This window comes from Cricetulus griseus, chromosome 4 (genome assembly GCF_003668045.3).
Source record: "Cricetulus griseus strain 17A/GY chromosome 4, alternate assembly CriGri-PICRH-1.0, whole genome shotgun sequence".
NCBI classification, from domain to species: Eukaryota; Metazoa; Chordata; class Mammalia; order Rodentia; family Cricetidae; genus Cricetulus; species Cricetulus griseus.
Genome location: NC_048597.1, coordinates 66,440,302 through 66,463,278, shown reverse-complemented (window position 1 = coordinate 66,463,278; position 22,977 = coordinate 66,440,302). Strand labels below are relative to the sequence as shown.

At 44.1% G+C, this 22,977-nt stretch overlaps 1 protein-coding gene across 2 annotated transcripts in view; it reads right to left on the bottom strand.

Annotated features, from left to right (window-relative positions):
- Etv5 (ETS variant transcription factor 5) overlaps positions 1-22,977 on the bottom strand; it is a 60,599-nt gene that overhangs the window by 34,801 nt on the left and 2,821 nt on the right. For both annotated transcript variants that reach the window (XM_027412995.2, XM_027412996.2), the window contains exons 2-5: positions 22,671-22,790; positions 22,449-22,536; positions 22,272-22,319; positions 22,128-22,178 (exon numbers count right to left, since the gene is read on the bottom strand). In XM_027412995.2, coding sequence (XP_027268796.1) covers positions 22,128-22,178; positions 22,272-22,319; positions 22,449-22,536; positions 22,671-22,715 — 232 coding nt within the window. In that variant the 5' untranslated portion in view covers positions 22,716-22,790. The remainder of the gene's footprint in view (positions 1-22,127; positions 22,179-22,271; positions 22,320-22,448; positions 22,537-22,670; positions 22,791-22,977) is intronic.

Here is a 22,977-nt window from a genome sequence, read left to right as displayed (position 1 = left end):
TGCCATCTGTTTCCCAATGTAATGGTGCTGAAGGACAGTGTCTGGATCACGGGAGTTCCACTCGGAGGAAGGAATGGGTGAAGAATGTTCTCCACCGACTAAATTAACAACCCCAAGGGTTATCCTTCCGTTGTGTCTAGCTTCTTAGTCTTGTCTCTTCCATTACACTTCCCTTTCCCTCATTTTTGCATGAAGGCTTCACCAAATACTTCTCAATTTCCAAAAGTATAACCTACATAAACTGCAGATATACTTATACACGTCGTTACACATATATATGTATGGATTCTTAATAAGTTACCCAGTCTGGTTTATTCTGTTACAGCAACAGAAAATGGACTAGGAAAATGTCAATGGCTTCTCCCGAATTCATAAAGTGCAGCTGGGGGCTGTGTTTGGAAGCCTACGACAGAATTCTGAGAGGGCAAAGAAAAAAGGACTTTTCAAAATGAAGGTGATTTATTTACAATGGCTCCACACTGTCCTGTCTGTCTTACCTAAATGCTACATCACTTCAGAGAGGCCCTTTTCCCCAAAGTAGAACAAACCCTAACAAAGATGCTGTACCACGAGGGCTGTCCCTTACAGCAAGCATTTAAAATGGCTGCCCTCTGCCTAGCTACCTGGATGCAGGGTGTGAGATCAAGCTTCCCTGAGGACCACATAACATCAGAGAGCTCATCAACAGCTAACCATAGTCGGTGTCTGGTGATCCACCAAAAATCTTCCTCGACTCAAGGTTTCCTCATAAAGTACTTTTAGGAATCTGACAAAGTTCTAGTGATTATACCAGACAGAATTAGCTAGTAATTATCCTTTTCTATCTACTAAGACTGAGGCAACTGGTTTCTCTTGCAACGTCAAATCTGAGAACCTGAATCCCACCCCCAGAACCCAGGGTGGACAGAGACCTGACTTCTGAAAGTTGTCCTCTGATCTGCACACAAATGCCATTGAATATGCAGAGGCACACAAATGCATTCACACGCTCACCCACAAGTGTGCACCCCCCAGAACCCCCAAACGTGTGTACGCTCCCCCCCCCACCACCCCACACACAATATATAAAAAGGCTGTCTTGCCAACAACAGACTGGAGAAGACCGATTTTCATAACTCTTCTCTTATATAATACCAACTGTGTTTTCCTGAATCTATGAAATAAGTTGAGAACTAGCGGATTATATTTAGAAGTCTAATATTAGAGTCTCTTTCATGAGTTTTTGATGGTGACATCATGGCAGCCGAGAGTCAATTGTTATCCAATATTTTCAGATCTCAGACACAAAAAAGTAGCCAAGCTTGTCTGTGTTTTGTTAATAAATGAGAAACTCTGGTGGCCATCAGGATGGCCCCTTGGTCACAGCCTCTTTTTGTTTTTTAATTACTTTCCTGCAGCCAGTTTTGGTAAAAATAATAATAAGCCAGGTGGAGGAGGCCACACCTTTGATCCCAGCACTTGGGAGGCAGAGGCAGGCGGATCTCCGAGTTCGAGGCCAGCCTGGTTTACAAAGCTACACAGAGAAACCCTGTCTTGAAAAGAATCAAAATAATAATGATGATGATAATAACAACAGTTATCAACACTCCAATTTAAAGAAAAATTATGTGTAGCTTTAAAAGTCTAAAACTTTTTTTTTGTCTAAAATTGTCATTTATAATCATGGTTCTACCTAAATGTACAGAATGATTATGGCAATGTTAAATTTTCTCATTTCAAGTTTTAGAAATATCTTCATTTTTACATTATTATTAAAAATGACCAGTTTTTCTGACAAGGCAAACTCTCGAATGCAAACCAAAGCTGCCCAGAGAGAAAGTTTCATTACAATGTCAGGAAAAGCATAACCCATTTCAAAAGGAGATCTATGCCGCTTGCTGTCTCCTCCTTGGGCAGGGTCTTTGACCACCAGGCTCTCAAGTAGTGATATCTCACATTTCCTATACAGAAAGGGAGCCATCAAGATATTCACATTAATGCCCAGGCCTGGTGGCTCACTCCTAGAATCCCAGTACTGGGGAGGTGGGAGCACTACTAGCAAGTTTGTGGATAGACAGGGCTACACGGCAAAATCTCCCTCAAAAAAAAAAAAAAAAAAAAAAAAAAAAAAAAAAAAAAAAAAAAAAACCACAAAAAACAAACAAACCATCACATTACAATAAATTATAAATTGTATATATTACCAACCACCTTTTAATGTTGAAGGCAGGGTCCACATGGTTTTTGAGACAGGGTTTCTCTGTAGCTTTGGAGCCTGTCCTGTAACTTACTCTGTGTACCAGGTTGGACTTGAACTCACGGAGATCTGCCTGCCTCTGCCTCTCCCGTGCTGGGATTAAAGGTGTGCGCCACCACTGCCAGGCTCCACATTTACTCTTTAATTCCAGGTAAGATTTAGCCATAACTCCTCCTCCCCCCACCCCCATATTAGTCATCCTGAGAGAAAAGGCATGGCAGAAAAACAATGGTTAAGTTTTACAAATCTATGTTGACAGGGGAGGCAGGAGAGCAATGAGAAGAAAGCCCAATTGCCCACAGCTCTGCTGGTGAGGGCTGTTGGGTAGGAGTCTACTTTTGGCATGTGCCAGTCAGAGGAGGGTTCACTCAATCCAGGAGTTCTAAAAGGAGGCACTCTCTGTGCTACGGAATAATCTTTTTGTACACTGTGAAGAAGTGCCAATCAGATTGGTTTAATAAAGAGCTTAACGGCCAGTAGCTAGGCGGGATTTTGGGGGCAAAGAGGACACTGGGAAGAAGGGTGTAGCCTCCAGGAGATGCCATGAGACCAGAGCAAACAGTATAAACACTATGGAGATGAGTTTATAAACCACAAGGCAGAAAGTAAATTAATAGAAATGGGTTAATTTAAATTATAAGAGATAGTCAGAAACAGGCCCAAGTTATCAGACAAGTTTTCATAATTAGTAAGTCTCTGTGTGGTTATTTGGGAGCTGGCTGGTGCCTACAAACAATGAAAGTATGTGACACCACTTTGAGAGTGAAGAAAATGACACAGAACTTCTCAGATGGAGCCATGATGTTGCATAATTTTACCTGGTGCTTTAAAAAAATTAAAATGCTCACATTTCCACAGTGGACCTACTACACAATGCCAGCCAGGCATCTCTAGCTGCAAAGGATGGAACTGGATTAGATTAGGGAAGGGTCATGAATTTCTGAGAAGTCTTAAATGTTCAAAGTGTTGGCTCTTTGAGCTGATAACCATCTATAATTAGAAGCAGCTGAGAGACCACCTGGGGCCTTGGTCTACTTCATTCAATTCCCTACACATAAGAACCCTGAGGCTTGCCAGGTGATGGTGGCACATGCTTTTAATCCCAGCACTTGGGAGGCAGAGGCAGGTGGATCTCTATGAGTTTGAGGTCAGTCTGGTCTACAGAGTTCCAGGACAGGTTCCAAAGCTGCTCAGAGAACCCCAAGGCTCAAAGGACTTGAAGGAACGGTCCCTGGTCCTAGCACTGCTGTCTAAGGAGGCAAAAGCTCCAGATTGTCACTCTGTCGGCTTTCTACCTCATGGTCGGAAACGGGAGACATTCCCATCACCTACTTTGTCCATTAGAAAGAAATAGAGGACATATACTTTCCCCCCACCTAAAACAATAAAGGCATAATATGCCTAATTGAAAGTATTTTGTGTGTATGTAGGAGTGTGTTACACGTGCATGTAAAGACAGGAGGACACTAGTATCCTTCTCACTGTCTTATTTCTCTGAGTTTCTCTGAGACAGAATCTTTCATTGAATCTGAAGCTAGGCTAGCAGTCAGAAAGCCCCAGCAATTCTGTCTCTAACCTCCACCCCCTCCCACTGCGCATGTACATAACACCGGGGTTACTGGCGCACACACAGTCACACACACCTGGTTCATCACCTGGGCACTGGAGGTTTGAACTTGAGTCCTCATGCTTGCTCAGCAAGCCAAGTGCTCTGAGCCACCTCCCCACCCCCAAAAGTACTCCTGGAACAAAGGAAAATGGACAAGAAGAACCAATAATTCTAGAAAAGAACAAAGGAGACAGACCACAAAACAAGCAATCAGGCAGACCCCCCCCCTCAGCATTCCCTATGAGCCAGATGCCATGGTTTGCTTTATTTCACTCAGTCTTTTCAACCCAATGAAAAATCAGTATTTGCACTCTTTCCATTTACAATAGGAAAGCAAAGCTCAAGGAGCCTGCTATGGTCTCTCAACTAATATGTTGCCAGGATTTCTACCCAAGCAGTTCTTAGGTGTCCACCCTATTATAGTCTCCCAGAGGTAATCAGAGGGAAAAAAGTCTGTTCAGAAAAGTGGACAGAGCTGGGCATAGTGACTCATGTATGTAATACCAGAACTTGGGAGGTGGAAGCAGGAAGATCAGGAGTCAAGGCTATCCTCTGCCATGTAGAAAGTTTGAGACCATCTGGGCCATATGAAACTGTCTGTCTGTCTATCTGTCTGTCTGTCTCTGCCCCCCCCCAAACCCAAAAAGATAGTAAAGAAAGCCAGCCTTGGTGGCAGACATTGTGGGATGTGCCTGAAGTCCCAGTACTCAGAAGCTGGGAGATAAATTCAGGGTCACCTTGGCCGCAAAGCAAAATCTTATTTCCGGGGAGGTAGATTAGACAATTTAGCAAAAGAGATGGAAAAGAAAGTCAAGTCAGAAAACATGAGGAAATTCTTTTGGCTAAATGAGAAGGTTGTAGCCTCATGTTTACTGTGCATTTTCTAGATGGGGTACCCTGACACTTAATCCACCCAGGAACAGACACCTTCCCCTCCTCTACCACACAGAATGGCCAGGAGCCTCCTTCACTCCTATTGGCAGCTAACCTCCCACGCCTACAGCCTTCATGCTTTGCAATCCATTCTCCCTTCTATAGTCCAGTTGGCCAAAGCCTTCTGCTCACTCAGACAATTGCCAAGACCCTGGAAGACCTTTATCTTGCCCACCCTCTCTTAAACCACCTCTGAGTCAAGAACACACTGAGTCCACTCTCCAGGTTCCTATTTAACCACAAGATGTCTAGTAAAGATCTAGGCCCAAATACAGACAGAAAAAAATTAGACAGTAACTTTAATTAAGCCCACATCCGGGCATACATTAAAAAGTACAGCACTGTCTCAGAGCCTACCATAATACTATTTTAAATTTAGATACTGTATTTACCTATCAACCAACTTAACCTCGTAGCTTTTTATCATATCAGAATGGGAAACACCTCAAAAGGGGCACAGGATTAATAAACAAACCAGGTGGTCCTCAACAATGGAGGAAAGGAAAATAACAAAAACCCCACACACAGAGGCATCAGAAAAGAACTAAAGTGACATTCTTCATGGATGGGCTGGATGAGAACAATGAAAACATACATATACCCACAAAGAATAAAAATTAATAGGCTGATCTGGCATGGTCATTTATTACAACATCAATATATACAAGAAGAACTCCATCTACATCTAGTAACCAAAGTAATATGAAATAAGAAAATGTATTTAGGGGGCTAGAGAGAGGTGTTTCTGTTGTTAAAAGCACTTGGTCCTCTTGCAGAGGACCTGGGTCTGATTCCCAGCACCCACATGGTGGTTCACAACCTTCTGTAATTCCAGTTTCTGGGGACTCAATGCCCTCTTCTGACCTCCAAGAGCACCAACGAATGTGGTACTCATACATACAAGCAGGCAAAACATGTTGTGGAACAGTCTTTTTGTACACTGTGAAGATGTGTTGCTCTCATTGGTTTAATAAAGAGCTAAATGGTCAACAGCTAGGCAGGAAGAGGTTAGGCAGGAGTGGCTGACAGGGAGAGAGCTCTGGGATGAAGAAGGGGGAAGCTGCCAGGAGCCCCAGAAGATGAACATGTCAAGCAGAGGAAAGGGACAGATCCATGTGGTAAAACATAGGTAAGAAATATGGGTTGATTTAAATTCTAAGAGCTAATTAGTAATAAGCCTAAGCTATCAGCTGAGAATTTATAATTAGTAATAAGTCTCTGTGTGGGAGCTGGCTGATGGGATGGAAAAATCCACCTGCAAAAACTTTATACATAAAAATGAATAAATTCAATAAAAATTAAAGAAAATACATTTAGGCCAGTGAAAAGGCTCAGTGGGTATCTTCCAACAAGCCCCAAAACCTGAATTTGACCCCCAAGAACCATATGGTAGAAGAAACCCAACTCCCAAAAGCTGTCATGGCATGTTCCTCCCAAGACAATTAAAATGCAATGAAAATTAATAGCAACAGAAATATCAATTACCTAAAAAAAATCTAGTAAGAGATTCCTGTAAAGCACTAATAAAAATTAAAGATCAGTGTCCCCCATGGGACAGCCAGAGGTGGATACTGGGGGTACTGCTCCGTTATTCTCGGCCTTGTTCCTTTGAGATAGACTCACTCATTGAATCTGCAGCTAGACTGGCAGCCAACAAGTCTCCATCCCCTCAGGACTGGGATTACAGGCACACACAGTCACACGTGGCTTTCACTTGGGTGCTGGAGATTTGAACTCAGGTCTCATGCTTGCACAGCAAGCTGAGCAATGTCCTCAACCTCGTGCTAAAATCCATATTGAGTTTCCCAAAAGACTTCTCCTCAAGCATGCACAAGCTCTTCTTGATATGATTACCAATATTTGATGTTACTCTTTTTTTTACAATAACATGAGTGCAAGCGACAGGATCAACAGGATAGGGGATTTCCAAGCCGGAGACTAGCATTTTCACATGCTGATTTCACTTCTACACACTCTTTTTAAATATATCTTTAAAATGGGTCAGCAACTTACAACACTCCCAGGCGGCACACACCTGCAATCCTAGCACTAGGGAGACTGAGACAGCAGGATCATGAACTTGAGGCCAGTCTATGATACATAGCAAGACCCTATCTTTAAAAAAATTCGGTGTTATGGGGGGAAAATATAGGTGGGAGGAGTATGGAGAATCAGACTAAGATACATGAGACCCTGTCTCAAAAATAAAACAAATCATGGAGACTGTTACAGGTTGAATAGTCACCAAATGAAGCATATGCACAAATACAGTGGGTAGGTGAGTATGCGTTCTCAATCAGAAGCAATGTCAATATTAACAACAAGAAAAATCCTCGGGGACAACTGCAGAATTCAAAACAGGACCTCAATACTTTCCTTAGACTATAGAGAAGAATTTCCCTAATTTTTAGAAATGTACACTACTGAAGTATTTGGAGGTGAAATGTCAGATTTTACAACCTGCTTCTCAATGATTCCACAAAAAAAAAGAAGATGCAATGAAACAAATGTAAAAATGTAGTGGTCTGCTTTTAAAAATAAATCATGAAAACAAGTATCTTCTATTTTTCAGCCAAGGGGACAGAACGGATCTTTTGCCTAACAGGTCAAAAATAAAGAACTTGGAACCTGGAGACACGGAGACAGCTCATTAAGAAAAATGCTTGCTGTGCCACTGTGAGGAACCTGAGTTCAGACCCCCAGCACCCACTTAGGAAGCCAGGCATGGCTGTACGCATCTGTAATCCCAGATCTAGCCAGCTGATGAGGTCCAGCTTTTTCAGTGAGAGACCCTGTCTCAAAAAAAAAAAATAAGTAAGGTGGCAAGCCATAGAGAAGACAGCTCATGCTGAACTCTTTTCTCACCAATGTGAAATGGACACCTGCACACATGCATACCCACACCAACATGGGAGGGGACACACAAAAAACCCTGAAGGCCACCCATGTTCACAGGAAGAAAATCAGTTTTGGGCCAGTTACCAAACCACCAGCAGAGGATGACCTTGGGGATCTAAAGTCACACAAGAGCAAATGTCGGTCGCATCCTAATGCTTAAGACTGTGCTTTTCAAACATTTTGTTGGCTCTGACCCACTTAGAAAACTTAAGGCAAACATCCTAGAGAGGGCAAGATGAAAACCGCCACTGTCACAGCTACTCTCTGCTGCCCTGCTGCAGAGTAGAGAATGACTGAAATAAAACCTATCAGTCATCTCACACACATATGGAACCACATAGAGCAGGAACTAAAGCATATGTCCAACCCAGAGCATTCTTGGGGGGTGGGGAACAGAGAGAATTTCCTCTCCTTGGGAATATATATATACACACAACAGACTTTCGGCATCACCAGACCAGCTGGACAGCTCATTAGATTCATGCCCACAGTCCTCAAGGGAGCACAAAGCAGCCATCAACAGACTGTGACAATTAAAAAGACTTGGAAAATTTGAAATATCTTCCTTGAAGTTCTCTTCAGTCCCTTCCCAAGTAGCTGCCACACCCCTCCCTTCCCCTCTGCTCATAAAGGCCAATCAGGGCCCAGACCAGGAGAAGAGCAAAGAGGGGGACCTTGGGGCTTAAGCATGTCTGAGGACTCTGGTTAGCCCACCCTATGCACCAGGCTGGGGGATCAGAAAAAGACCTGAAGCCAAAGACCTAAATTGTACTTAAAAATGAAAGTATAGCCAGATGGTGGTGGTGCACATCTTTAATCCCAGCATTCAGGAAGACAGAGGCAGGTGGATCTCTGTGTTCAAGGCCAGCCTGGTCTACAGAATAAGTTAGTTCCCTTCTTGAAGAACCAAAATAAATAAATAATAAATGTAAAAAATGAAAGTATGCTGAGCTGAGCATGGTGATTTATGCCTATATAACTTCAGCACATGGGAAGCCGAGGCAAGAAAGTTTGTGCGAATTGGGGACAGCCTGGGCTACACAATGAGTTCCAGGCCAGGAAGTTCTACACAACGAGATTCTGTCTCACACACCCGCAAACCAAAAAGCATGCCAGCTTAGGAAATATTTGCTTCATAGCAAACAAGGGCAGCCAGTAGGATCCTGGTATGGCACTAAATTTCTCCATACAACAGGAGACAGGACAATCCCCTGGTACAGCCAGCACCGGGGATGGGCATATGCCACATAGGGGCTGAGGTTTTAGAGAAGCTCGTACTGCAGTCTTATTAAGCTACAAGGACAGATAACATTTGTCCCAAGAAAGCACAGCTTCTGCTATGGGATAGAATTTGCAATCTCTGTGCACTGGGGAAGGCTGCTTCGGGACTGGCAGCATTACTCAGTAATTTAGAATGGTGATGAACCATGGTGGTGGTATGAGTGGTGTTAGTGTTGGTTAGTACTGGATATCCACAGTCTCTGTATGTTTCTCTCCGTCCCCATCTTCCTCCCCGTAACAGTCTCACTATGCAGTCTTGGTTGGCCTGTTTGGACAAGACTAGCCTCAAATTATCTGTGATCCTCCAACACCTGCCCCTTCAATGCTGACATTATGAGTGTCTGTCACCATGGCCAGATGGGTTATTTGTCTTGAATGTCACTTCATCGAGGACCACAGGACTGTCACCCTGGTGCTAGGGTTCAGGATCTCATGATGTAGGACCCACCATGAGGAACAGAAGGCCTTGTCGTAAGGCCAGCACCGCTCTCTACAATAAATAACACCACAGCCAAAGCAGGACCCAATAAAGCTAGTTCCCGGGACACTGGACTTCAGGAGTCAGGTCTCTCTGTTACAGTCAGCAGAAACAGCTGCAGCAATTAGAACTCAGAGAAAAAACAAAGATGTCAGGATTCAGACCTTGAAACCAGGTAATATAATCAGCTTAAGAAAGGCTTTGACAGAGGAGAGCTAAATCTGGGGGAGGGAGGAAGTGAGGGGAGGGACTGGGAAGACAGGAGGCTGCTGTCTGGATGTAATGTGAGAGAAGAAAAATTAATTAACTTAAAAAAAAAAATAAGTAAAACCATGCCATACACCATGGGGAAAGGCAACAAACGGCCAGGGCGATACAGGTACAGACAGGACCCACATACGACTGAGGGTAAAGGTAAAAAAAAAAAGAAAAAAAAAAAAAGAAACAACAAACAAAAAACTAGCTGAGGGGGGGGGGTCAACCAGAGGGAAATAACCAAAGACATCAGAGCTGGATCTTGCTACAGCAGGAACTGAGTAATGGAAGAGTGTGGACCCTGTTCAAAAGAACATATGGCATTGTATCACGGTTTTGGAAATTCAAGAACTAGGGCCTTTGGGGGCAGCATTTTGGGGGTATAAGCTCAGGAATCTTGATGGTGAACTACCTAAAAATGCTAGGGACCTTGAAAGAGTGTGGAGGTGTGGGGGAGGGAACAGGGAGGCTACTCTGATCTTAGTGGGATGGTAGGGATACCATCCCACTAAGACAGTGGAAGACTGCCTAAGAGCTCTGAAAATGGACACCCACGGTCTCCAAATGCAAGAGTTAGAATTTGAAGACGAAAACTGAGCTGATCTAAAAACTGAGCTCTGAAATTCTGAGGTAGTTCCATGAAGCTGCCTGGGGTAGGGTCTCTCTCCCAAGGCACGGGAATTCACAGCTCATAGACCTTCCTCTACTCTGCTTAGCAGTCAAAGATACCACAGATAGGGTAAGACAAAGACACCATGCTGTGAAAACCTTCCTCTTAATATCTTTATCTCTGATGAACTTAGACTTAGGTTGTGGACTCCATGGACCAACACAGCGGTTCTAAGCTGTACCATGCACGATGTGTTGGGCTTGCAGGGGAGGCATGCTTCCTCTAGGGACATGCTGGATGGGTACAGAGTAAAGCTTTGATGACAAGAGTGCACATGGGCTGTGGACAGCATTTCTAACTTTGGTTTGTGTGGAGGTCATGTTATACTATCTTATGGTCTTACTGTTTCCATAAGTATGCACAATTACATGAGGCAAGAGACTGATTCAACGGAGAAGTCTGTCTAGTTTTTAAGGCACCTTGGGGGCTCTGGGTTAGAATTCCATTTAACTCACAGGTCAAAGCAGGGTTGAGATGAAACTGGGGGCTTCACTCTCACAAAGCAATTTCAATTTCTTTGAAATTGGGTAGGGACATTGACAAGACAAGGGGCTTTAGATGAGTGCTGGTACATTCCGGGAACTATGTTTATTTTAGCTCTTAATTGCATATAAATAGGGGAGGAGAGGCAGCTTAGAGGTTGTTCCTGGTAGGCTCAACTTGACGATAAAATATCTAGTGGCTGGCTGGAGCACCTGATATCCTGTAATTAAATCATCAAACCCAGAAGGTAAAAAACTAAATGCTGCCCTGGACTGTCAACTTAGGAGACCATTGTGTAATGTGCAACCCATCAGAGGGGACAATACAGCTGACCAGGGAAACTGGTGTCTCCAGGGGAATCGCAAAGCTTCCCCCTTTAGAAAGCAAGAAATGTGGCCAAGGACACATAACTCCATGTTCTGAAGAAACCAGAGAGAGAAGGGAAAAGCCTGGCTGGGAAGATCAACATTGGTCCTCAAGACTCTCTACCTCATCTGTTGCATGAGACTGGAAGTTGCCTCCAAGGGATAAGAGAAATCTAGAAGAATTGGAGTTACTGGGCTGTACATGCAGACACACAGACTGGCCAATTTCAGACCTCTCTTCAAAGGGTATGTTGCCATGGACCTGTGGTCTCACTACAGAGGAAGTTGAGATCAGAGTATCGCTTGAGCTTACTACTTCCAGACCAGCCTGGAGACTCCATTTGAGAAAAAAAAAAAAAAAAAAAAAAAAAAAAAAAATCTTGGATTAGGGGCTAAGCTACAGTTCAGTGATACAGGACTTGTCTTCCATGTGTGAGACTCTGGGTTCAGTAGGTATAGGAGCGAAGGTAGAAAAACTGGCAAGTCTTGTCTGAGGCCATCTATTAAAGGTTGCCATGGATCTGGGAACACTGGCTTTGTCCTTTCTTTGACTCAGTCAGTACTAACAATGATGGTGGTTTTCAAAGAAAGCATAGCTAAAATGGAAAGATTCATTGTATTAACCAAAGCCCCCCCTCTTCTTCTCTCCAAAGCTGGTCTCGGAAGTCCACCATGGGCATAGGTAGCAAATCAGGCACCTCTTGACTCACAAACGGTGAGTGTAACACCGAACAGCTGCCTCTGGCGCTTGATATCAAATTATATTGTTTATAATTACAAACAGAAAACCTGTTATCAAATAAGGAAGGAAACTGGATGACAAGGACCACAATTGCCAAAGCCAATGATAACACTTTTTCTTTTTGACCCAGGTGAACTAGTTTCAGATTCCTTCATCACCACACTTCAGCAGCTTGGATCTGTGTGGTTCCTTTTCGGCAGAGGACGTGTTTGTGTATGTCAACAATCCTGGACTGGTGCTTGAGCATTCTCAGAGAGGCAGTCCAGAGACCTCAAACCCGAAAGTTAGAAATGAAGGGTGGAAAAGAGGTAGAACAGAGACGCAGACATCATGCTATGGGGTCTCTTACTCCAGGGGCTGGAGAGAAGGCCCTAGTTGAGTACTTGCTGCTCTTCCAAATAATCTAAACATGGTTCCCAGCACCTAAGTCAAGAGGTACACAGCCTCCCGTCCCTTTAGATCCAGGGGATCCCAAGCCTTCCTTTGGCCTCCACATACATACATACATACATACATACATACATACACACACACACACACACACACACACACACACACACACACACCTAAAAAATAAAAATCTTTTAAGAAATACTTTGTGCAGAGTAAGTTTTCCTGAGTGAGAATTTATCTACTAGAACATACAGACCAAAACCAAACCAAACCAAAAAAAGCCAAAGCCCTTTAATAGTCAAGGAAAGGGCTTGTCCACTTGGACAGAGTCAACTCTAGGGAAAACCAAGGCAAGCTTCTGGACTTAAAACACAGCCCAGCCACCCAGTTAAGAGTGTTTATAGAGTAACATTGTGACTGATTAGTTTGATCATGCAAGGAGGATCTGAATGTCCTGCAGACTATTTTACTACTTTTCTTAGCAACTATGCCCAGAATATTAATATTCATCCTCTACCAGTATGAGATACAACAGAATAAGAGGCCTAAAGAACGTCTTGCTCTCCGGGCTATAGTGTGGCTGAGTGGAGACAGCAGCATAACTACTCTGACCACAAGCTGCTCACAGTACAGTGCCTCAGCAGGGTAAACAGACATGGAGCATGGGGTGGGGGGTGGCGGGGTGGGGGGTAGGGGAGTGGGCGAATTTCAAACTGAACCTTTGGCTTGAACCTTTAAGCTTTACTGTCTCAACAATTTTTTTCTCACTTTACATGGTTCTCATCTAAACTGACACAAAGTAAAATGTTAGAAATATTAAAAACAGGCTATGTAGAGAGACCCTGTCTCAATAAAACAAACAACAAGAAAGTAACATTAAAAATATTTGGAATGCCTTAAGGCCTTTGCAAACTCTTCAACTTTGTATTTAAAATTCACCTTTGAAGTCTGACAGGAGAAAACCCAAATTTTGGGATCCATTCCTTTGTGTCACTTGACACCTTCTCCTATAGGTAGGGCATTGGGCACCTATGCTGGGCCTGCCCTCCAACACATGCAGATTTTCTTGGAGGTAGAAAATCGGCTGGTGAATCTAGACCACCAGCAAACACGTTACTACATGCATCCAAAAGAGTTAACAGGAAATAAGAAATAGCCATCAATGGAACACAGGCTTTGGATCCTTTGTTGCCTTCTGTCGGGAGGCCAGCACCAGGAGATGGGTTGGGGACAGAATGGAACAGATACACTGTTTGTGTGCTAAGTATATAACCAGGTACTACTGAGCCATGCAGAGGTTCCATGGCTGAGGAACATATCAAAACATTATAGGACTTCTCCACTGTTGGAAGTACTTGGAGACTAAAAGAAAATTCTCAATGTGAACAGGAATGGAGAATGGCAAGCAGGGATTGGGGCTAATATTCATAAAAATGAAGGACAGGTTGAAATCCCACATACTGCTTTAACAACTTCACTAAAGAAATAAAATTCTGCGGCTGCAGAGGAAGGAAAAGGGTGACAGAGGACCTGAGGACAATCTGAAGAGGTCAAGGGTATTTGAGTAACGGGGGCAGTTATCTCCATTCAACTGTTTTCCATTAAGATTCAAATTAGGAAATTCGGGAAGACTCCAGAATTGGACTTTACTGAGGGCGACTATGTACAAGAGACACTTATGTTGGGGAATGTTTGTTTACACTGTGAAGATGTGTCTTTGCCAAGGCACCTTCTGATTGGTTTAATAAAGAGCTGGATGGCCAATAGCTAGGCAGGAAGAGGTTAGGTGGAACTTCCTGAGCAAAAGAGGACTCTGGGAAGAGTAAAGGCAGAGTCACTAGCCACAGGGAGAACAAGAGGTATAAGATGGAAGAGAAGTAAGGCCATGTGATAGAATGTAGATTAATGCAAATGGGTTAATTTAAGTTATAAGAGCTAGTTAGAAACAAGCCTATAGGCTGAGCTTTTATAATAGTAAGTCTCCATGTCATTATTCGGGAGCTAGCTGGCAGGACACACCCACCCCTCTTTGGTGTATATAAGTGACCCTTGGGAATTGCAAAGTATTTCCAGGACTGCAGTTAAAATGTTGATGTCACCCGGCATTGGTGGTGCACACCTTTAATCCCAGCACTCAGGAGGCAGTGGCAGGCGGATCTTTGTGAGTTCGAGGCTAGCCTTGTCTCCAAAGCCAGTGCCAGGATAGGCTCCAAAGCTACACAGAGAAACCCTGTCTCGAAAAACCAAAAAACCAAAAAAAAACAACAACAAAACAAAACAAATGTTGATGCCCTCAGTGGGAGGGTAGGGGGGTGGCATCAGCAACCTCCAGACAACAAAAAACTAGGGTCACCTCCTGACAGGTTTCAACTGTGGCAAAGGACAATCTACCCAGGTCTATTCTCCTAGGAAAAGGGGGAGAGGGACCCTTGCAAGGTCAACTTCCAGCAAAATACTTGGGATAAAAAGCTCTTATGACAAAAAATAAACAACTTTATTTCAGTTGTGAGGACAAAAAGCAAACACTCAGAAGAGCATTTTAAAGCCTGCGGAAACCACACCCACCATTAGTAGTTAAGTTTTGCCCTCCCAGTGTGTGTCCTACAATGCTGAGCTAGCCTAGCTTGCTCTTTGGGAGTGTTCTAGGAGCTGGCTGTTAGCCAAGATGCTGGAGGATATTTAAGGATGTATATACTATTGAGCTGGGTACCCCCTAAAGCAGAGTACTTCCTGCATAAGGGGGGTTCCTTTGGCTTTGGAGTTGTTCCAAGGCAGAGTTCTTCTTAGTACTCCCTGGGTATTTAATTGGAGAGGCCAACCCTTTCATTGGTGTTTGGGAAGCAGCGAAGCCACAGTGAGGGTAGAGTAGCCTGTAGCTAAGTACAGAAGTTTGGGAAACACCATTGTAAAGTAACACTTTTTGAGTATGGACAAATGAAACAAAAGAGAGGCCAAGGGGTAGAGTGTGTACAGTTTTATTGGGGCCTATGAAAGCCTAAAAGCAAGAAATACCTGCCCTAGCCTTGCCAACACCTATCCTCCAGAGCTGGGGTAAAGAACAGAGGCTGGAAGAGGGCAGCCACCTTCTGGGGAGAAATAACGCCACAGCCCCAGAGGAGATAAAAGGCTGACACGCTCAGATCAAGTCTTTCTGGGGAAGCTACACTAGAAAATGTCAGGCAAAGCAAGGAGCAAGGACAGGGATCCACTGTAACTCGTCCTCGAAGCCCAGGTCATCAGCCTGGTAGGGAGAGAGTTAAAAGACAGCCCTTAAAAGAAAATTCATACCCCATTAAGCTCAGGCTTGGAGAGCAGGGAGCAGTTAGCAGGCCAAAGGAAACTAATTCTGGAGGCTCTCCAAGCTGCCAATCACACGCATATTTCTAACAGTCACAGCGTTGTTGGAGTTGGTTGTTTTTCCACAGGCTGCACAATGGGGTCTGGTTATTCATTGAAAAAGTCTGCCAGTGGGCCCCGCCCTCCATTCACAACCAATTTGGAATGCTCCATTCAGACAAGAGGGGGAGTCTGAAGCTCAGCTAGCTGGGACAGACCTACTACTAATGCCCATGGCTCAGCTGTCGCCACAGAGAAGCTTGCTCGCCCAGTGTGCTGTGTTTATGTAAGAAATTCAGACGCAGTAGGGGGCGCTGGCTGGGTCTGCACCCTCCCTAGGACCCAAATGGCTAGGATTATTGCTGAAATCTGCAAGGCTAAGTGACTGAGATGTTGTTCAGAAGTGCCCTCAGGCAAAGGGGCAAAGGAATAGCAGGACTACTCGGCCTCCGTCTGTCCATTTACTATATCACTGTTGCTTCCAGGGGATGTATCTTTCTACTGCCCTGATTTATATTAAGGGCCAACTCTGTCTCTGAGAGCTTGCCTAGCCAGACTTTCCCCCAGACTTTCCCCTGGTAGCCAAGAAGGGGAGCCCCACTGCTTCCTCCCCAGGGCAGAGGGACTTGGGAGACATTAGGAATTTCAACAATTTCTTGGCTTCTGAGTGGCCCGAAGGGTTTAGCACATCCTCCTGGATGCCCCGGCAGCAAAAGGGAAGATTGCGCAGATCTGGAGTGGGAAGATAAAATCTTTCAAGACTTCAGAGGGTACAAGGCTAAAAACTGGTTTGGTGTCTTAGGTTTTTTTTTTTTCTCTCTCTCTCTCTAAATGCTCAGTAATTACCCCAAGGTTGAATGGAGGGAGCACAGCTGTCAACCAAACTTGATTTCAAGGAAAGTATACTTCTTCAGGAAAATCGAATGAGATCACTTTGAGATTGTAGGCCGCTTTCTTCATACCAGACTTATTTTCAAAAGTCTTACGCTTACTGCTTCTCACTGACTACCCCTCCCCATTTCTTGGAGACCTTTCTCATTATCAAATTCCCAAAAGGCCTTACCTGTTTCTGAGGTAAGTCCTGGCCCAGACCTTAGCCTGCTCTAAAAATCTTCTACCCTCTGCAGCAATTCTAACTCCCTCATTCTCTTAGAGGGAGCCTCAGTTGTTTTCTGGGTGGGGCCTTTGGGGTGCGGCTCATCCCCAGTAAGGCCTGAACCTGGTACCAGTTCACTGTCATCTTATGTGCCAGACCCCCAAATGGACTTCAAAGTGATGACTTACGCCCCCCACACACACTCATTCCAAGCCCGAAGCAGGGACCATTCTTTTAAAAGAAGCCTAGAGAAGGGACGATGGTGACGACCAAAGCCCCTGTCAAAGGAGCCTGATGAGTTCACAAAATGAATTTTTAAAAAACCAACCTAATCCGGTAATGGCATCAGCACACCTGGCACCCATCCAAAAGCTGGGAGCCGCAACATGACGAGACTCTGAGCTCCCTGGATTCCAAATGGAGAAGCTGTGAGTGCCAGGGCACAGATGGGGCCCAAGCTGCTCAAGGGCAGAGTATGCCCAAGATGGGGAAGTCAGTGAGGCTGCTTCTTCGCCACCATTCAAACTCCAGAAATGCAGCAGCTGACTGTCTCTCACACACCCAAATCTGCCTCACCCCCAGGAATATTCTTTTCTGGGGCTGGTAACACAATCATGATACTATGAGACAGAAGAAACAGCAGACAGCATGGACTCTCAGCTTTCCAGTTCCTGTATCTTCATCTCATAAAACCAAAGGATGCTGGAGAGCAGGGACCTAATGGGGAGTTCTTGATGTATGCCAGGATTGTTACTTCTGGCACCTACATGACTGATCTGCCTGGCAGACAGATTAATTCCCCTTCTCAAGGCTTCTTACCAAATACAAAGGACTGGAGAGGCTTCCAGGCTTTATTGGAGAAGAGTTAGAGAACCACCACCATTTTAAATATGCCTAACTTGACCCTATGGCTCTTGTTTAGAGCAACGGTCTTGGGTCACTAGCGGTTCTCAGGATGCCATCAGTATGGAACCAGGAATGACCACTAATCACTGAGGGCCCCGTCTGCTACAACAGGCTAGCAACAATGCCTTTAAAGTCTGAGGCCAAATAATCATGTTTTTCCTCACACCTTTTCATCAGCTTTCTTTTCTTCTCTCCCTTGAGTTCTAGCACCACCTGAGAAGCACACAAATAGCCCTGACTCAACGAAGTCTCCTCTTCCTAAGTCACCTATATTTTCTTCCTTATCTTCCAACAACAAATCTAGGGTCCTTGTACAACAAGTGGCCTCATTTCAGAGTTAGGGCTGCTCCAAGCACCCCCTCCCACAACCCACGGCTAGAACTGTGTTCTCCTCAGAAAGGCCCCCGTGTCACCACTGTATCTGCTGTTTGTGGCTCCAGGGCTAACACAACCATTAACTCTGTGTCTTAGCTACCTACTGCACTGAACTTAGGAAAAGCTGATTTTAACAGTTAATTAGCTGGTCCTTGGGAAATTACTCGTACTTCCTGAAGTCATTCCTTTTTTTTTTTTTTTTCCCTCAAACACAGATTTAAAAGAGAACTCAAGGGGAAAATGGAGCCATTCAGATTTTAAGACCATTTTGTAAACTGTATTTGGTACAGGGTTACAGTGAGCTTTGTCATTCCTTCTCAGCATTAACTAGTCCAGTTACTCAAGCTGCTGGATGGATGGATGGATTCACAATGCCACCACTGAAGCAAGTGAGTTGTTTAAAAAAGACCAGAATTGAAACATTTAAAAACACACATTAGTACCCAGGAAGTCAGCTTAGAGAAATGAGCTCAGCAGCTTCTCACCCCCACATCAAAGTCCCTAAATCCTCCAGTTCCAATAGAACCTGTGGCTTTGACTTAATTCTGTGGAAATACTTAGGAAAGGGGTGGAGAGACCCACAGAGAACCCAAAGCCCATTGTCTGTTGTAACATGTAGCCTGTGACATACTCACTTCTCTCTCCTCTCTACTCTCTCTTTCTTTCTCATCATGCAGTTTTCCATTTCTTTATAACGATGCATCTTTAAGGGACTGTGTCAGTTGTTACAGTATTTCTGTTTTACATCTCTGCCAAGTCCTAAATGGGAGCTCTCTATGTCCCAATCTGTAAGACAGCCTTTTCTGAGGTGTGGACAGGATGGCTAGCCACCTCCCTCACTTTCCTGGAAGTCACCTCCTGAACCTTAAACATCGAGTCCTGACCCACCTGAGCAGGCTGGTAACAGGACGGCAGCTTTCTGAAAGGATTAAAAACTGTTCATTTCACTGAATTCTTCCCATTTACACCCAAACTACATGTTGGTTTTTCTCAGACTATCTCTACATGGGATTTCCAGCTCAAACAACCTTGGATCTTCAAGTCACTTCTCAATACCAAGGGATTATTGGGGGTGGGGGCACACAGGCAGTGCTCCTAGGCTCTAGAGCAATTCTCAACCTGTGGGTCTCAATCCCTTAGGGGGTCACATATCAGATATTCTGCATACCAGATATTTACATTATGATTCCTAACAGTACCAAAATTACAGTCATGAAGTAGCAATGAAAATAACCTTATGGTTGCAGTCAACACAACATGAGGAACTGTATTAAAGGGTCACAGCGTTAGGAAGGTTGAGAGCCAGTACATACAGAAGGATGCACTTTCTGTTCTCTTGATTTTAATTTTTAAAATTTCCAACAAGGAGCTAGCAAGATGGCTCAGAGGATAAAGGCGCTTGTCATCAAGCCTGATGACGCACACACAGGGTGAAAAGAGAGAACCAATCCCAACACATTATCATCTAACCACCGTAAGAAAGCTGTGCCCCATTTATGTGTTCGAGCGCAGGAGTATGTACTCATGAGACAGAGACACAATCTGCACCACTAGAGGTAAGCTAGGCATTTCTGTTCAACTTACAATGGGTTCCCTTCTTTTAAATCACATTTACAGACAAGGTACCCAAATCTGGAAGACTTACATAATCTTTTAGAAACTGAGCCTATATTGTTTTTAAAACAAGAAACAACAACAAACCGTTTCCACGTGACTATTACAAAAGACGATGGGTAAGCTGGTTCTTTACACCAGGCTATGGAAAGTGCTCAAGGTATCCAGTCCAAGGGCAGCTGGGCTCCATCAGCCCCCTCCTCCTCCCTGACCCATCCCTTGCCAGTCTGAACCTGAACTGCAATCACACACAGCAACATGAATGAAGGGTTCCAGGCTCCCCAAGCCACACTGGGGCTCTTGCCTCAACACTCAGGGCAGGTCAATCTATTCGACTCCACCCTTCCCCAAGCTCTACCTCAGAAAGAGTTGGAACAAAATTATTAATGTCCCAAGGCTTTTTAAGCTACCAGACCATCTATTTTACCCTTAAAATACAGACAAGCTCAACCTTAAACAGTCCTGACAAAAAGCAAACAGACAAAACAAATCAACAACAACGAACAACCCCCCCAATCATATTTGGTGGGCAGGGACAGCCCCAAAAGCACCTGCACTTAAGGTGGGGTATTTTAATTAAGGAAGCTAGAACATTCTATCTGTCGACCAGAAATTATTTCTAGAGCACCAAGACACATTTATTGATTTCTTTGCTTTAGCCTATTCCTACAGATAAGAATCTCTGCAGATAAAAACCCTTCTCGCTGACACCCTCCTCCTCTGTCAGGCAATGCATGCAATCAATCAGAGTTCAGCTGTCTCACCTCCCTTTTAACTCAGAGAAACAAACCAGAAACAAACCATAATAAAAGCGTTTTAAAGAACCTCTGCTATGAAAGCCACCTCCCAGGCAGACTGCAGCTCACCCTGCTCTGGGTAAGAACTGGAAAGGCAGGGCCAAACTGTCAAGACAGAAATAAGGAGGAGATTTTGTCACTGCCCCCCCCCACCCCCATGGGTTATCTCTATTTAGCCTTTCAATGGCACATTCCCAATCACTTGAAAGCAATCAAAGGGCAATAATAAGCATTTCCTTTTGTATAGACACTCTCCACGGCAAGCTGTGACAAAGCTAAGGTAGCCATTCATCTATGGGTTGCAGCCTATTCCCTTTTCAAGTTTCATGGCATTCTGCCTTGAACACGAGGCCTATCATTACAGAATGCTTAGCTGGTACCTCTGTTCTTTTATCTAATAGATTTAGAACACCCCGCTCTTTTAGAGACCCAGATACTCTCTCCCCCGGTGGCATTTTTACACACACATGCATACATACACCCCAGAGATAAAACAAAGCTATGAAGAATCTGTTGGTGCAAAATGAGAAATCAAACCCCAGGCTGGCTCAGGTGCTTGCTATTATAAACTATGACTAAGAGACACGAATTTCTCTATGATGCAACTCTCAAGAGAGGCGGCGTTCTCCAGCCCGCTCTTAAACCTGCTCGTTCGCCAGTGACTAATGCTCTGAGAGCAGCCCCGTGCTGCTCCAATTTCATCAGCCAGCTTTGTCCTTGGACCATAAAGCCCCCAAATGTACTGAGGACAGGGAAAAGGTACCTATGCTCTGCCAGCACCAGGAACCATGGGGGAACTTCTCCCTGCAGTTATCATTTTCAGGAACGATGAAGAAAAAGGCTTTTTTACTCTTCTCAACAGTGACATCATAACAACCACATGACAAATAAGAGCGTATCAAATCATTCTGTGACCACCCTTCATTAGCTTAGGAGAAACAAAATGGACATGTTAGGTGGAACCACAATCAACAGGAATTTTCCATTAAGTATGGGCCTTAACTTCCAAATGAAGAAAAAGGTCAGACTCATCACTGGCTTTGCCTAAAGTATAACTTTTTTGCAACGCTAGTGACTGGACTTGGAACCCTGGCACATGTGAGGCAAGTACTATACCACTGAGCTCCATCCCCATCCCAAAGACTACATTTATAAAACAAACCCACAAAGAAGGTTTTAGAAAAAAGAAAAAATGTATGATCAGTAAACAGGTAGGCTGATGGCTCACCAGTTGAGAGCACTTGCTGCTCTTCTAGAGCAAACCTGAGTTTGGTTCCCAGCACCCACAAAAGGCCACTCATGACCACCTGTAATTCCTGAGGATCTGACACTCTCTTCTGGTCTCTGCGAGTATCAACACAGGTTACACACACCCCCAATAAATCTAAAACTCATAATTTTGTTTTAAAAAAGCAGACAACTGACACAAAATCAAAGATGGTAAACTAAAAATTCTGGAGTTCAAGCTTTTAAGGTAAAAAGAAGTTTTATTGAAATTATATTGAATACACCTTGCCTCAACAGAACCAGAAACTATTAAAATACATGTATACCACTGTCCAAAATCCTCTGGCTATCGAAGAAGAACATATTCTATATGGGACCTATCCAAGACTAAACAATTTCAGAACAAATATGTCAGCAACAGAAAGGTACTTACAGTTATCAGACTGGAAATCTGGGACAAATTGTTCATCGTCAGGAACTTGAGCTGAAAAAGAGATTCCTGTTTTAGATCTTTGGGTTTTACTGAAAGGCACAGTAAAATGTTTTACATGGAGAATGGCATAGTAAAGAAACTTGCCTTCAGCTAACCAAGCCTCTTGAAGTTGACTAAGATCCTGGAACAACTCTGGAATTTAAAAAAAAAAAAAAAAAAAAAAAGAAGACTCAGCATGAGGATACTTCTTGTGGCAAGGAGAAAGCAGGTTGCACATTGGTGATCTGAGGAAGCCACAGCACACAGGGAAAGAGCCACTACCTTCAGAATCGTGAGCCAGATCCGTGTCCAAAAACTTCCTCTTTCTGTCAATCACAGGTCGTCCTCTACATTCCTCTGACCGAGATTTCTGAAAGAAGCCAACAAATGAAGGTTCAAATGCAGGAAAGAAGGTGCAGAGGGAGTCCACCCTCTTCTCCAGGAAGGAAGGGGAGGACTCAACACAAGGAGATCCAGGACAAAACGGCACAGGCACCAACTCACCCCTGGGACCATAAAAGGGACTTGCTGATCACAAAACCCATCCATGGTGCTTCCAAAGTGTCTGGAACCACGTTGAAAGGCTTCAGCATTGAGTAGTTTCTGGGGGGGTGTAGAGATCTCCTGTAACATGAATTTGGGAGATTTAAAGTGTGGGGAGGGGGGTGGAGTCTACTCTTCCCTCCTTGCCTGTGTCACCTCCCCTCTCTGAGAGCCCTAAAGCCTAGTCAAGGTGTAAACTTTCAGGATAAGTTTTGAAAGCTTACAAGGCACTCAGAACCAAATCTATTTACTTCATCATTAGGGGGAT